This window comes from Peromyscus leucopus, chromosome 7, assembly GCF_004664715.2.
Source record: "Peromyscus leucopus breed LL Stock chromosome 7, UCI_PerLeu_2.1, whole genome shotgun sequence".
Taxonomy (NCBI): Eukaryota; Metazoa; Chordata; class Mammalia; order Rodentia; family Cricetidae; genus Peromyscus; species Peromyscus leucopus.
Window position 1 is genome coordinate 107697337 of NC_051069.1, and position 16038 is coordinate 107713374.

General features: G+C 40.9%; 1 protein-coding gene across 3 annotated transcripts in view; it reads right to left on the reverse strand.

The window, feature by feature from the left end:
* Positions 1–607: 607 nt before the first annotated feature.
* The window catches only part of Oxsr1 (oxidative stress responsive kinase 1), a 98019-nt gene continuing 82588 nt past the window's right edge, over positions 608–16038 (reverse strand). For 2 of the 3 annotated variants that reach the window (XM_037208031.1, XM_037208032.1), the window contains exons 12-18: positions 15865–15900; positions 10688–10855; positions 9553–9617; positions 6456–6508; positions 4725–4793; positions 3751–3815; positions 608–3379 (exon numbers count right to left, since the gene is read on the reverse strand). In XM_037208031.1, coding sequence (XP_037063926.1) covers positions 3305–3379; positions 3751–3815; positions 4725–4793; positions 6456–6508; positions 9553–9617; positions 10688–10855; positions 15865–15900 — 531 coding nt within the window. In that variant the 3' untranslated portion in view covers positions 608–3304. The remainder of the gene's footprint in view (positions 3380–3750; positions 3816–4724; positions 4794–6455; positions 6509–9552; positions 9618–10687; positions 10856–15864; positions 15901–16038) is intronic. The other variant, XM_028856418.2, reaches the window with a different exon arrangement.

Here is a 16038-nt window from a genome sequence, read left to right on the forward strand (position 1 = left end):
TTGCTTACAAACTGTATGGCTGTGGCAGGCTTCTTGCTAACTGTTCTTTTATCTTAAATTAACCCATTTCTATAAATCTATACCTTGCCACGTGGCTCGTGGCTTACCAGCATCTCCACATGCTGCTTGTCATGGTGGCGGCTGGCAGTGACTCCTTCTGCCTTCCTGTTCTTTCTTTTCTCCTCTCTGTTAGTCCCGCCTATACTTCCTGCCTAGCCACTGGCCAATCAGTGTTTTATTTATTGACCAATCAGAGCAACACATTTGCCATACAGAACATCCCACAGCACTTCCCTGTCTAAAACCATAAGCAGAATCAAAGATTCAGAACAAAATCAAGACATATGGAGATGGTTCATAGCGTCTCATGTCCAGTTCCTCGGGTGCTCTTCATTCTTCCCAGTGAGGTATGTGTTTCCCCAACTTGAGCACAGCAGTGTGAAGCTGTTCTACTAAGAAAATTGCATGTCAGTAAGCTCATTTTACTGTTTATACACATCTTTTCTTCACACTGGCCACATGAAAATTAAAAGTAGTGATTTCATGTCCTACTCCCCAGAGCGCTTTATCAACAGCCATTAAAAAAAAGCACCCATACATCACTATAGACAATTTATTCTTTATTGATTAAAAATGAAGAAGAAAACATGCAGTAAAATACAAAGTCAAGAGAAGAGGGGGAAGGTAATATTTTACATCTCCCATCATCTAGCATATGTCGTAAGGAGGAACTTACATTTACTGGTACATCATTATCCCATCCTCCAGATTATTTAACAGTCTCAGCTGGCTCTAAGATTTGGTTCAAAAAAAGAAAATAAAAAACCAAAAACAATCCCTTTAATCGTTTAGAAAGACCACACATTTCACAAATAGCATTGGCACATATTATCTTGTGCTATAGTTAGTCCCTCCTCCAGGGACAAGAGTATCTTGAGGACCTAGTGACAGAGGTCCACCCTGAAGCACTGCTCCTGGGAAGGAGAGAAACGGGCCCCGGGTTCCACGCTGTCCCACCTGGGCAGTTTCCATTGACTGGTATCTCACATCACTGTGTAAACCAGCAGAGGGATTCACCACACATCATGCAGAACAAGTAACACTGTCCTGGGTCTTGGTGCCTACCTTCTAATTCCCAGAAAAGCAAATGATGAACTGAAAAAGAAAGCCCAGGCCACTTTTACTGTCATGCCTGTCCCCCACACCAGGGCAAAGGTGAAGATGGTCTGGAGAATGTGAACAGGAGAGGAGCTGTTGCATATTTCCAGCCTAGCACTGGATCACCTCAAGTCAAAAACTATAACAAGAGTGATGTTACATATTCCTTCTTGAGCTCCTAAAGTGAATTATGACAGGCTGTCGAAGCAAAACAGATTCTACAACAAGCCACTAGTCTTATGCCAAGATGACACGCCTGTTTTCTGTGCCTCAGTCCCACCTCCCTGCCCTTGCTTGTCATAGCCCTACCTCTCTATTACGGATTAAGAAAGACAGGGAGGGAGGGAGGGAGGGAGGGAGGGAGGGAGGGAGGGAGGATGTTTTTCCAGCTAGCTGGTCAATCTTTGTTCTCCCTCCTGGCTCAGCAGGTTCCTCCTTTCACCAATCCTGCTGGGACCTTGGACTCTGGTATCTAATCTACTTGCCTCTGAACTCCCTTCTCAAGCCCAACTTCTCTTCCTTTCCAGCATCCCTTTCCCAACATGCCTTTGCACTCCTAAGAGGTGAAGAAAGTCCATGACTCAAACTGCGGGCTCAGAATGGCACAGGAGGTGACACAATCAGGATGGGGAGGCTCTTGGGTGTGTCCCAAGAGGAAACTCCAGAGCTGCCTGCATGAGCAATACTATGGTTTGATCCTCAGAACTATGAGGGGCCAGGGTGAGGGTGGGAACACATTAGGTACCAATTCTTGTTCATCAGAACAACAACGGCAGGTCCAAGGAACTCTATAAAAGGTAACTAACTAGTCCCTTTCTAGGGGCCCACAGCCCATCTCTGTATGTCTCTTTAAGGCCAGACTGACTATTCCATTCTTATATAAAATTTGGTAACTTGGTAGGCTTATAAGCAATCAGACAAATGCTATTAAAGAGTAGGAAAAAAGAAAAACCAACCCCACTGATTATTCACATATTGCATTGAGTGCTCTTTTTTAAACCTAAAGAATAATTTACATAATTTCTGTAGAAAATCAAATTAACACTGTCTACTCATAAAACCTAAAGGTCACGGCACATGTGGTTTCATGTTCCATCTTGGGTCAGGTCCAGTGAATGAAGACCCCTCCAAGGAGTCAGTGCAGGAGAGGAGCAGAAGGCAAGCCTCAGGCCCAGGCTGGTCTCCTTTATTGCTGTCAAAGTCGCAGCTGTGCACACCATTTCCTCATGACGTAGAGGCCAGGCAAGTCCATCTTCACAGGAGGATCAAGGATCAATTTTTCTTCAGTTTAAATTTTTAAAATTGAAAATGCTTTCCCAATGATATGACTTACGAGTTCCTTTTCTTGCTCAAAAACTACCTCTGGCAAGATCAGAGTTATAAGCCATTACTTGACGTTCTCTGCAAAAACCACCCAAGGTTCCACTCCGAAGGAGCAGATGGCTAAAGTCTGACTACTGTCAGATGTTTTGCACCAGCTGAAGTTAAGGCTAGCAACCCTTTCTGGAGGGAGCAACGAAGGGGGTGCCTGAGAACAGCTTCAGCAAAACATGTAGAGACACCAGGAACAGAACAGACAAGAGTTTAGGCTGCCTCCATCCGAGGCTGTGCTTTTTCCTAACAAAGGTTGCTAGAATTAGCATCAGGTACAAAGAAAAAACACTAATTAAATTCTCTGGGCTCCAGCTGAACAATCAATTTTTAATTGCTACTTCAGTGTTAAAGAGATATCCCAAGATGCTCAGATCCCGGCAGGTGTGGGAAAACCGGCAAGATGAGGATGCCCAATGCAGCTGCAACTATCCACTTGGGCCATCGCTGTAGTAAGGCAAGAATGAGCTAAGAGATTTCCATCCTGGGCCTTGAGGCACGCTGGCTGCTTCTCAGATGGAGGAGAGAGGGGCCATGAGCAGCATATCTACTAACGGAACCCTCTGAGGGGATGCTGGCCACTGGTAATCCAACTCTTCTTTCCTTGTGGGAAAAGGGGTGGGGAGATGGCAGGAACAACACAAACAAAGAACTCTGAAGCTCCAAGCCGGGAAGTCTGTTGCCGGGTTCTTTGGCAGTTGTAGGTTCAGGCCAACAGAAGCAACAGACAGACATGTGTGGCACCTCCTTAAGCTGACTCTTCCAGGACTGTGGTTTAGCTGATGCTGAGCTGGGCAAATCCTATTAGTTTGCCATCATCAGGAATATCTGAACCTTCAACACCAGATGCCTAAGAGTCAAACAAAATGACAAGGTGTGGCAATTTATAAATAAACTTTTAGGTAGCAATAAGATTGACTAAGGACTGCAGAAAGGAAGGTAGTAAGTGAAAGGTCCCTGGGATATAAATAGAAGACTACTTTGTTTCTTCCAGAAATGATGGGGGCTGTTCCTACAACTAGGGACAAACAGCTTTATAATTTTCCTTGAGAGAAGTCAGAAGTCTGGGCTGTAGGCTTCTGGGAGGGAGAGAGGAAGTGAGGTTGAGAGTTTAGCCAGGGATCTTGGGAAGAGGAAATGGACAGAGCTCAGCATATTTTAACAGTCTTCGCATTCGGGGGTAGAAGGGCTAGTCTGCAGATGGGTAAGAGGGGTGAGTACCAGTTTGAAAGTGACAGATCGATTTGATTGAGGTTCTTCCACAATTTTCTGCAGATTAGCTGCCACTGTAATCATACAAAGAAAATTAATGAGCAGCTACATAAATACATTTTTAATAATATTTTAAAAATCTTAAAATGGTGGTTAAGAATCTTTAATGTACAATCAAAATGGAGGAAACAGGCCAGTCATTTTCCAAATCAAAGCTATTGTTGATCTCCAGACTAAATAAATAAATCCTTAATCATTGTTAGATTAACGATCTTTAAAATGTATTAGCTACCCTTTTTTAAGACAGTTTATTAAAAGATATGCCTTATGTTAATAAACTAGAATGCCTGTGACTAGGAGCCAACCAAGTATATAGCCTGTGATCTATTTTTGTGCTACCTGTAAACCAGAAGGATTTTCAAATACATACTACAAAACCCAACTGTGAGATATACACCTATAACTCTAGTACTGTGGAGGCTGAGACAGGAAAAGGATACTAAGTTCCAGGTCTGCCCAGGCTACACAGCAAGACACTGTACTCCAAAAAACAATGAAAAAAGACAGACCGTACAAGGCTCACAAAGCCTAAACTCTCCATTAGTTAGTGTTTCAGAGGAAAGTATTGTCAGCCCACCTGTATTAGCCTGTCTTTACTTTGGTTTTTCTAGGATTCAGTCTCTGTCCTCCTCACTTCTGTGTTCTACAAAGATTAGTTATGCCAACAGATCAGAAATGGAAGAGCCATTAACTTACTAACTTGTGCCTTTTCCTATCTCTTCTACAGCGTCCGAGAGACATCTACCACTGTCAAGGGTCTGAGGCAGGACAGGTTTTGCTGTTTTGCTCTGGTAGTAAGAACTGTCCTTGATACTGTAATTGGAGTGAAGCCAAGACCACTTCAAGAAGCAACACAGCTGCTCGCTGGAAGCTGGGTGTCTAGGCACCATGTGTACCAGATGACAAGAAAGTGACATGCTCACCTATTACTAAGTCCCTTCCATCCACCAGGCCAGCAGAAATGAGCTCCTGAGAGACCCCCTCTGCTGTATCTGCAAGGACAAAGAACACGGCGCTCAATTTCTTGTGTGCACATGTCACTGTAGCTCTCCGGGTCAGCACAGGTATCCACACTGCCAGAATCGGATAGCTTAGTGAAGGCAGGCGGGGGTTGTCCTAGACTCTCAAGTGAGAATTCTCATAGATCTGGCGAGGGAGCAGACTCTATATGAACTATAAGGCAAATATCAACTCGAAGTAAGAGATAAGTTTCTAAACTATACAATGTTCACAACCATACCACAAGAGTCCCTACAGTGATAATGAGATATTCCTATGTTAAACATAACTTTGCACTTGAGCTCTCTGAGTTTTGAGACATGAAATTCAGTGCCAGAGATATGGAAATTTATTCTCAAAACTTAAGAAAATACTTCAGAATCTTTTCTGAGAATCGTAAAAGTTTACTAAAATTATTATCATTATTCTGGCAGTTTGTTTTCTTTCCTATTCATGCTAGGCAATACAATGTAAGTGATGGATCTAACCAGAAACCAAAGATGAAGCAAACTATCTCAATCTAATGTCATCTTTAGGCTGGGCATGCTGTCATGAACCTTTAATCACAGCACCCTGGAGGCAGAGGAAGGCAGACCTCTATGAGTTCAGGGCCAGTCAACACCTCACAATGAGGCCCTGTCTCAAATAAGCAAACAAACCAACCAATTTCATCTTTTTTTTTTTTTGTTTTGTTTTTGGTTTTTCGAGACAGGGTTTCTCTGTGTAGCTTTGCGCCTTTCCTGGGACTCACTTGGTAGCCCAGGCTGGCCTCGAACTCACAGAGATCCGCCTGCCTCTGCCTCCCGAGTGCTGGGATTAAAGGCGTGCGCCACCACCGCCCGGCCCAATTTCATCTTTAACTGATGAGGTATTGAAGGAACAAGAGAACCAATGCAGAGGTAGTGTGTACACATTCGTACAAAAGACTAGCAATTAAAATTCCTGGAAATATTCCTAAAAAGTAACGCGTACCCCTCTGTATATTTGCATTCATTCTCCTTAAAAGAAGTAAAATTAGCTTGGAACCTAGCAACAGACATTTGCTGGCCACTCCTCAACTCAGAAGCCTGAGTTAACAATGACAAGAAAGAGAAGCCTTGTTGCAGGGTGAAGTTCACAATTAGAAGCAGCACTGTGACAAGGGTCAGCTTCCACACGAGGAGAAAGGAAGCCTGGACCGTGTCTCTGGTTTACTATCAGAGAGAAGCAGTGTGTGCAGTAATGAGAACGAGGACTCTGGCCTCTGAAAGAACGTCAACTGAACTGAGTGCTTCTTTCTGGCTTATGAACAAGTTCTTCTGCCTTCCTTTAACCCTGGAGTTCATCCTCTATTAAATGGGAATCATTTTTCCTTGGGTGGCTGTTTTAAGAACTAAATGGAATAATGTTTAGGGAAATGCATGACCAATTTACTAATGGGCTTGTGTTCATTACTATACATCTTATTACAGTCAGGTTTCCAAGTGAAAGAACTAGTAAATCCATAGTTTTTCTTCACACATATTTTCCAAAACCTAAACCACAAAGTTTACCATCATTTAAAAGCAAAACTTTATCTAAATGACAAAAACTTTATACCTAAATAAGTAGCAAGTTATTAGACATTGTGTTTTTGACCTTTTTTTTTTTTTTTAACCATAATTTTTAATACTCACCTCTCCCAGGAGTAAATTCAAATCGAATATCATTTAGTTCTTTTTTGGAATTTCTATGAAAGAAAACAGAATAAAGAAAATAAGAATTTCTGGATTTATGCAGAATTTATTATAGTCTGCCTATATATATATGTGTGTGTGTGTACATATGTATATATACATATATATGTGTGTGTGTGCGTGTGTATGTATTGTGAGAGTCAAAGTTACATTTTAAGTTTTAATTACTATGACTAAAAGATCCATGAAACAAAAAATGTCTCTGATCTGCAGGCCCCTTGTCCAAAGACAGATAGTTCCTGAAATGCTGGAGGCTACTGTTTATGGGAGATAACACTCCCCTAAACAAGTTTGACCCAATAAGTAGTAGTCAAGGGTCTAAACAGAGAATTCTCAACAGAAGAAATAAAAATGGCCTAGAAACACCTCAAAATGTGTTCACCATCCTAAGCAATCAGAGAAACAAATTAAAACAACTTTGAGATTTCTTCACCCCAGTCAGAATGACTTAGATCATCAAAACATCTGACAACAAATGCTGGCCAAGTCATGGGAAAAGAGCTGGCAGGAAAACTACAAGCAAATCTACCATATGCTACAGCTGTGCCACTCCTGGGGTACGCCAAAGGACTGAATCTCCTATTCCACAGACGCCTGCATTGCATGAACTTACTCAACTAAAATTCAAGTTCTATTTTTCTGTCAAAATCTAAAAACAATGCTAGCTTTTTGCTATGCAATTAATGAATATAAAATATAAAATTAATGAATATAAAAATTTCATTAGGTTTTATTTCTGGCCTTATTTTGTTCTTTAATTCTAAATTTAATTTTAATATGTAGAGTACACAATATTTTGGTGAACACAATACCACCACATTTACTCTCTTTTTGTCTAAAATTAAAAAAGCTTATAACTAATACAAGAAAAAACTATCTTCAATAAGTATATGCAATATACAGTCAAGATTACATTAACAATGTCTAGTCCATTAACATTTGACAGATCCAGACAAAAAACTCCATTATATATATTAACAATGTACAGTCCAGTAACATCTGATAAACTCAGACCAAAAAATTTTCATTACTTATCTTATTTAAAACAAGTAGTTCCTTTTTAAAAGTAGATTCCATAATCTCCCTTTTTATCTTATCATATCCATATCCCCTAAACAAGTTTGACCCATCTCCACTGGATGTGCTTGATCACATGTAGGCAGGAGGTATGTGGGCTGGAAATATGTCAGGATGTAACCTTGCCCCTAACTGGATATAAGTGGAGGTATGCCGGCAGGAAGTATGTTAGGATGTATACTTGCACGTGAATTATGGGTTTTGCCTTTTTAAGCCCCTGCAAAACGTGACTGGGGGCCATTTTCTGAGAAACCAGAGAGTCCATCAACCTGGCCAGTATTTAATTAAAGCTTGCTTCAAAACTTGACTCTAAACTGTGGTAGTGGTCTTATTCTCAACCAGCGGGATTAGCAGTGTATGTCTATATATGCATGCATATATCTGTATGGATGTATGTGTTTATATGTGAATGTACATGCATATACGAAGAGATTATTCTGTTCCCACAGATCATACACTCTGTCCTGATGTGCTCATGCTACAGGCTCTGAGCTAACACTTTCAGCACTATCATCAAATTACCTTTGAGTTTATTGCCCCGCTTACTGATGAAGACAAGAATCTTTTATACTCATGCCCATTCCCACCCTGATTCCCACTAAGATAATGCTATGATCAGAGTTACTGTGTTGGAAAGGTGATTCCTAATGCAGCTCTGAGAGGTTACAGGCTAATTCAGCGAGTGGGTCTGTTATGTGAACCATGTCTCCTCTTTCCCTGTGAGCTCTTGCCTTCTCTGTCACAGGATAAAGCAACATGAAGGCCTTCCTCAGGTGTAGGTGCAGATCTACATACAGCTCTGGGCTTCTGGTCTCCACTGTAAGAAATAAATCTCTGGATTTTGTTGTTTCTGTTAAGACAAGATCTTACTCTCTAGCTGGGGTTGACTCAGACTCTCAGCAATTCTCCTGCCTCAGTTTCCCAAGGGCTGGGATTATAGTCGTGAGTCACACTTGCCTAAACCTCTATTATTTATAAATTACTCAATCTTTGGAATTCTGTTTTGGCAACAAAAAATGAACTAGGACATATAGTAAAATAAACCTAAGAGAAAGACCTGTGTGAACACAGGAAGGAGCGATTCAAATGACAGAGGCCCCTTTTCATCCTTATTCCCATTGGTCCACTAGGACAGACTCACAAAACTAAGTGCACATTATTCCTTCAAATTTCTAACAATCCAGAACACGTGAGATTTGGATGGAGAAGAAAGCTTTAGAGGTTTTTGTTTATTTATGTCTTTTATGTGATGAGTGTTTTGCCTGTATCTATGCTGTCCACCATGTGCATTCCTGGTGACCTCAGAGCCCAGAAGAGGGTGTCAGATATCTTGGGCCTGGAGTTAAAGATGGTTGTGAGCCTTATCTGGTACTAGGAACCAAACCCAGGACCTCTGCAAAAGCAGCCAGTGGTCTTAACCATTGAACCATCTCTTTCAGCCCCCCAAAATAGTTGGTTTTTTCATTGTTGCTTTGTTTTGGGGGAACAGGGTTTCTCTGTATAACAGTCTTGTCTATCCTGGATCTTCCTCTGTAAACCAGGCTGACCTGGAACTCACAGAGATCCACCTGCTCCTGCCTCCCAAGTGCTGGGATTAAAGGCGTGCATCACCTTTGCTCAGCACAAAGATAGTTTTTAAATAGGACTTAAGATGGCCAGGGTTTGAACAGGCAGAGAGGGCAGGAAAAGGAATGGGGACCATACTAGAAGCAGTTAATATAATAACTCCAGAAACTCACATCTGACTGGTGAGGTACAGCTTGAATATTCTATGTGCTGAGACTTGAAACTACCCAGGCTCCCTGGAAGTTCTAGTTAAGGTAGAGAAATTAGAACATAATGTCTACCAGTACACATGACATATCTCTGTTAGAAACACACACAATCCTATGCAGTTACTCTTACTCCCAACTATTACAACATCTACAGAGTACTCATAAAGCAGCAAGTGCCCACGTACCTTAATCTCAACACTAGACTGATAGGGACCTTGGTCTCCTGGGAGCGGTCTCCTGCAGACTGAGCCTGAAATGCATTGACAGCATAAAGTCACTGACCGTCATCTGTGAAAGACTCTTGGCAGCAGTTTCTTTTCTCTCCAGCCCAAGACCTTCCAATCCCTAAGATGTCCCCTGCTGTGGGGAGGATACCAACTCCAAAGGAGCAACAAAAGGCAGCTGTCAGTCATGTCAAATGCAATCAGAACATTAATTCCCAAGGAAAGGCCTAAACTAGCTGTCTCCCAGGGCTCTATTCAACCAAGTGCCAGGGTTTTTTGTGGCTAGAGTAAATCTTTCTGAAACTGCAAAGCCACCCTTTGCTTGCTGAAGGACATACACTCTGTCTATGAACTAAATCCAATCTTTCGTTCACTCTTCTCAGACACCTGTGTTTTTCCCCGTGCTAGAGGAAGGAAGGGCCAAATGAATTCACCACTAGGACTACCTGGAAGCTCTCAGAGCAGTGGTCTCCAGAGACTGAACAGGAGATGATGACATATTAAAGTACAAAAGGAAACAGCAGAACTTCCATGTCTTTCCCACAATACAGAGCACCAGAGTCTCCAAAACGGAGCCAGAGTTACACAGCGTGCAGGGATCCACAGTGAAGCTGTTGTCCCAGACACTGCCACCACACTGCAATTCAATGACAACTGTGTGCACGCTTAATTAAATTCTACCAAGCTTTCACAAAGTCAACTCTCACAAAATGGACAAATACCTTAAATAGAGTAATTCTGAAAACATAAGAGCCTGAAAAATTAATGTGTGTAAGTGAGCAAAAAGGCGGCTAACTTTCCAGTCTCAGAATTAACTCTATTGACTGGACTTAGTCTCATTAAATTTAATAAAGATCTAATGAAGAGCTGACAATATATTAGCCAAATTGTACTTGGTATGTTTTCATAATTAACTTATTTTGTTGCTTAAAAACCTGTGTGATCCTTATTGAATGCTTTTATCTAGACCTGTAAAACTATGAAGACAGAATTTCTCACTTGTTCCAAACCAAAGGATCAACTGGAGAGGTCACAGCTGCATTAATTTTCTCATCTGCCACAAGACGAGGGACCATGAAAGCACATCCCACCGTACCTGTGCCGTTTTCGCTTGCTCTGCAGGGGGCAGGAGAGAGACTTGAGCAGGCTGTGTAGGCATCTGGCCGGATGGCTGAGGTAGATGAGCAGAAGTCTGTTCTGGAACTTGGAGCAGAGTACCCATGGGATCAGCTGCTGAGAAGAGCTGCAGCAAACACACGCAGTGCTGTGTGAGTAGGAGAGAGGTCTACAGCATCTGAGCGGGCTCACAGGGCAACACTCTCCCGTGTCTTGTCCTGCTACTGAATCATTACCACTTCTCTGCATCTGTCTATACTACACACAGTCAGTATTTCTAAGCATTCTAAAATCTTTTAGATTCTGGTTTTGGTTTTGTAGAGGAGGGTGTTTTGCTTTATTAAACAGGCTGGACTGGAGCTTGCTAGGTAGTCAAGGCTGGTCCCTCAGCTTCCCAAAAATTGGGATTATAGATGTGTGCTGTCATACCTGGTCTAGCAACGTTCTGAGATAGAATTATAAAATCGTTAAAAGATGAACCCAGTGGGAGGTGAGTAGGTTGCTGTTGCCTGACCTCTAGAAGAGGGTAAGTAGATCAGTGCTTGTGAGAGTGGGCTGCTCTAACAGACAGTCTAGACTCTCTTCTAGCTATGCCGGCTCTTTTGCATATGCTCACACATGTCAGGCAACCTGTCAGGTCATGGTGCACTCAGTCTCACAAGAGGCCAACCAGAGAGCCATCACACCTGAGAACGATGGCTTCCCAAACTGTGACCCAAGAGAAGGAAAAAAAAAAAAAAGGAAGAAAAGACAATATCTTCAAGAAATGGTACTGGGAAAACTGGATTGCCATGTGAAGAATGAAATTAGACCCATATCTATCATACTTTACACAAAAATTAGATGGAAGTGAATCAAAGTCCTTAATTTGAAACCGGGAACACTAAAATTTCTATAAGAAAATACAGGCTGTACCCTCTAAGATATAAGTAAGGACTTTCTGAACGAAACTCCATTTGCCCAGGAGGCAAGGCCAACAATTGACAGCTAAGACCTCATAAAACTACAGAAGAGCTAAGGAAATAATCAGCCAAGTGAAGAAGCCTCCCAAAGAATGGGAGAGAACCTTTGTCAGCTACATATCTGACAGAGGATTAATAACCACAATATACAAAGAACTCAAAAAACAAAGAATCAAGGAAACACATGACCCAATAAGTAGTCAAGGGTCTAAACAGAGAATTCTCAACAGAAGAAATAAAAATGGCCTAGAAACACCTCAAAATGTGTTCACCATCCTAAGCAATCAGAGAAACAAATTAAAACAACTTTGAGATTTCTTCACCCCAGTCAGAATGACTTAGATCATCAAAACATCTGACAACAAATGCTGGCCAAGTCATGGGAAAAGAGCTGGCAGGAAACTACAAGCAAATCTACCATATGCTACAGCTGTGCCACTCCTGGGGTACGCCAAAGGACTGGATCTCCTATTCCACAGACGCCTGCTCAGCAATGGTCATGGCTATTCTCTTCGAAATAGCCAGGAAATGAAAACAATTTAAATGCCCTTCAAGAGATGAATGGACAAGGAAAATGTGGTTCATATACACAAAAGGGTACTATTCAACTGTAAAGAAAAATGAAATCATGAACTTTGCAGGTAAATGGAGAGACCTAAAAAAGATTATATTGAGGTAAATAAACCAGATCCAGAAAAACAAATGCTTCTTGTTCTCTTGTCTGAGGTTCCTAGCTCCAAATCCTAAGATATAAGTATACAACATGAGTAACCATAGGAACTAAGAAAGAACCACAGAGCGGGGATGGGGAGAGGAAAAGCAGGAAAGAGGTGATAACAGGTAGGAAAGGAAGTAATGGAGAGGGGCTTTCACCTGGGGAGGGCAAAAGGAAGAGCAATACAGAAGTAGAAGGATGGACAAGGGACAAATAACACCAAGGCTGTTCAACAAAGCCTCAAGGAATCTATTATTGTATATTTACCTAATATACACAACACATATCAGAGGAAGGAGGCCTAGGCAGGAAGATAGACAGGAGTACAAAGCCAGACAGGCTACATAGTGAGAGTTTGTATGAGGGGCAGAGGAGACTGGGAAGCTTGGTAACTAACAGACATTACACTTTGTACGCTACAAATGTTTAGTACATTTTAATTAGGTAATCTTCAGGAAAAACAGATCTTGATTATAAAAGTAAGCTAAATATTTTAAATTAGCTACTGGGAAAAATATCAATGTAACAGACAATTTTAGTACTAAAAGAAAAGTCAATGGACAATAACAGAGGCCTATTTTTGATAGAAAATAATTGATAAACAGGTAGACAGACAGGTACACATACACACTACCTCTCTAACATTGTACAGAAGTAAAACCAAGGAGATAGGCTGGAGAAAAGACTCCGTGTTTAAGAGGGCTTGCTGTTCTTGCAGGGGACCAGAGTTCAGTTCTCAGCATCCACATCAAACAGATAACAATTGCTTCTAACTCCAGCCCCAGGGATCTGATGCTATCTTCTGGTTTCTGTCAGCACCCACATGCATGTGCCCCTACACACACACAGATACATACATACATACATACATATATATTAAAATTAAATTTAGAATTAAAGAACAAAATAAGGCCAGAAATAAAACCTAATGAAATTTTTATATTCATTAATTGCATAGCAAAAAGCTAGCATTGTTTTTAGATTTTGACAGAAAAATAGAACTTGAATTTTAGTTGAGTAAGTTCATGCAATTATTAGTAGAATTTCAAAATAGCAGCTTCCACATTATATGTACATATGACTACTATAAAGACCCAAAAGATATAGAAAACAAAGAAACAAAATGGGAAGGGATAGAGTTGTAGTCCAGCCTCATAGGCACAAAGTCCTAGATTGATTCCTATCACTGCATAAAACCAAGCATGGTGGTACAAGCCTATAATCCCCATCCCTGAGGAGGTGGAGGCACAAGTTCAGGATCTAGTTCAGCCTCGGCTACTTAGTGAGTTGGAAGCCAGACATGAGGTCCTGTCACCAAAACAAAGCAGGGGTCAGGGAAAGTAAAAATGGAAAAACTGAAATCTCAGTACACTGTTGGTAGTGATGAAAAATGGTATAGGCACTACAGGAAACAATACAGCCATTCTTCAAAAACTTTAGACATCAAAGCACAGAGGCACACACTTGTAATCCTAGTACTTAGGATGCTGAGGCAGTAGGGTTATGAGCTTGAAGCCAACTCGGACTACAAAATAGTGCCTTGCCTCAAACCAGACAAGTTGCAAACACAATGGAATGGCCACTGTTCAGCAATCCCTGAGAACTGAGAGCAGCTATTAGACACTCACGTTCAGGGCAGCACTGTCCTCAACTCCACTTCAGTTGTTGCCTGGCAGGTGGATAAAGAAAATATACCCTGCCTACATATATAATGAAATATCAGATATGTGGTCTTAAAAATTAGGAAGACATTCTGAGAGATGCTACGACATGGATGAACCATAAGGACACTGTGCTGATAAAATAAGCCAGTGAGAAAAGAACATATATTATGACTCTACTAATATGAAGTATATAGAATAATCAAGTTTATAGAGATAGAAAATATAAAGGAAGTTGTCAGGAGCTAAAGGTGAGAGAAAATTCAATGGATCGAGTTTTAGCATGGAAAGTTCTTGGGATAGATGTAGCAATGGTTACACTGAAGAATGAATGTATTCAATGTGACCAAACTGAAAATGACTCTAACTGTGAATTTTATGTTATATTAACTCTATCACTATTAAATTAAAAACAATGTAAATAGCATGAGAATGTGGGTATGTAAGAACTCACATGAAGATGCTTTTAGGGAAAGAGACTGAAAAGATCAAAAAGAAAAACTCAGAATAATCTGTAAAATACTTTCTCATTTAATTTTTAAGAAATTAATCAAAGTAAGTTAAATCAGAAGCAATAGTTCTAAACTTAGAGTAGGTGAACACACTCGAGAAGCTTCTTCTACACAGTTCAAGTCTACCTTAGCAGCAGGAGTTATTAAGCATGGTATTACTGTCACACAGGAATGCAGTTCATAGTGACAAGGGTTAAAAAAAAAGGAATCACAGAGTGGCCCTTCCTTCTGCTAACTTTTTAAGAGGGTGGGGTGAAGGGCAGGGTCTCATGTATTCCAGACTAGCTTTAGATATATTAAGTGGCCAAGAATGATCTTGAACTATTTTGTTTGTTTGTTTTGGTTTTGTTTTGTTTTGTCTTTTGCTATTTTCGAGACAGTCTCTCTGTGTAACAGTCCTAGATGTCCTGGAACTCGCTCTATAGACCAGGGTGGCCTCGAACTCACAGAGACTCACCTGCCTCTGCCTCCCAAGTGCTGGGGTTAAAGGCGTGTGCATCCACAGCTAGTTTTGTGTAGTACTGGGGATGGGACCCAAGGCTTCAGGTATGCTAGGGAAGCATTCTATCAACGAAGCCATAACCTCAGCCCCCTTATAACTTCCCACTGGCCAAAAGAATGGACAGGGACGGACATAATTTCAGGCCTGGGAAGAAGAGCAATTCCATCACACATAGAGAGTGAGGGACAGGAAGAGACAGCAGTTGTCACGCACTGTCAGACACTAGCCTGTTGGGAACTTGAGTCATGTACTTGGTAGTACATGTAATCTGCATACTATGTACACAAGTTAAGAGCAAATATATGCTTTTAAATTACATACCATACTCAAAATAGAAGGTGCTACCAGGAGGAAGACTATACAACAGAATAGACCCATGAAATCACTTCTCTCAGATAGTAAAAGTAAGAAAAGTCCACTTTACAGGATGCTATTTGACGGAATTGCCTATCCCACTGGTACAAATAAGTACCAAAAAAAAGGATTTACTTGCTTGAAAAAAAAAAAAAATCAAATGCAAGGACAACAAGATGACAAGTTCCTAGACAGATTAAGGCAAAACAACTACTTTCCACTTTAAGCAGCTCAAGCCTAAAAAACAGTTCAGCAAGCAAGGAATGGTCTGAGCTTTAAGCCAACTTCAGATCTGGCTGGTATAATACCTCGTTAACATTCAATCACACAGCGGTACAGAGAGACAAAGACAGACAGACTGACTGAATGAATGAACTTAACATTAAAGCCAAAATACAAAATAAAATGTCTACTTGACAATGTCTACAGACTTGATAATCTGGTTACTCACCTCAGAATTTGATAGTGAGTCTTTCACTCGGGGAGACTGAAAGACACAGGAAAAGACGCTTGTTAGCTCAAAACTTAAGATTATTTGTAGTCATTTTCAAGTAGCAAATTCCAAGACACTGCAAATCATACTGATTCCATTCTGATTAGCTCATCTAACTTTTCTGAAAAAAAG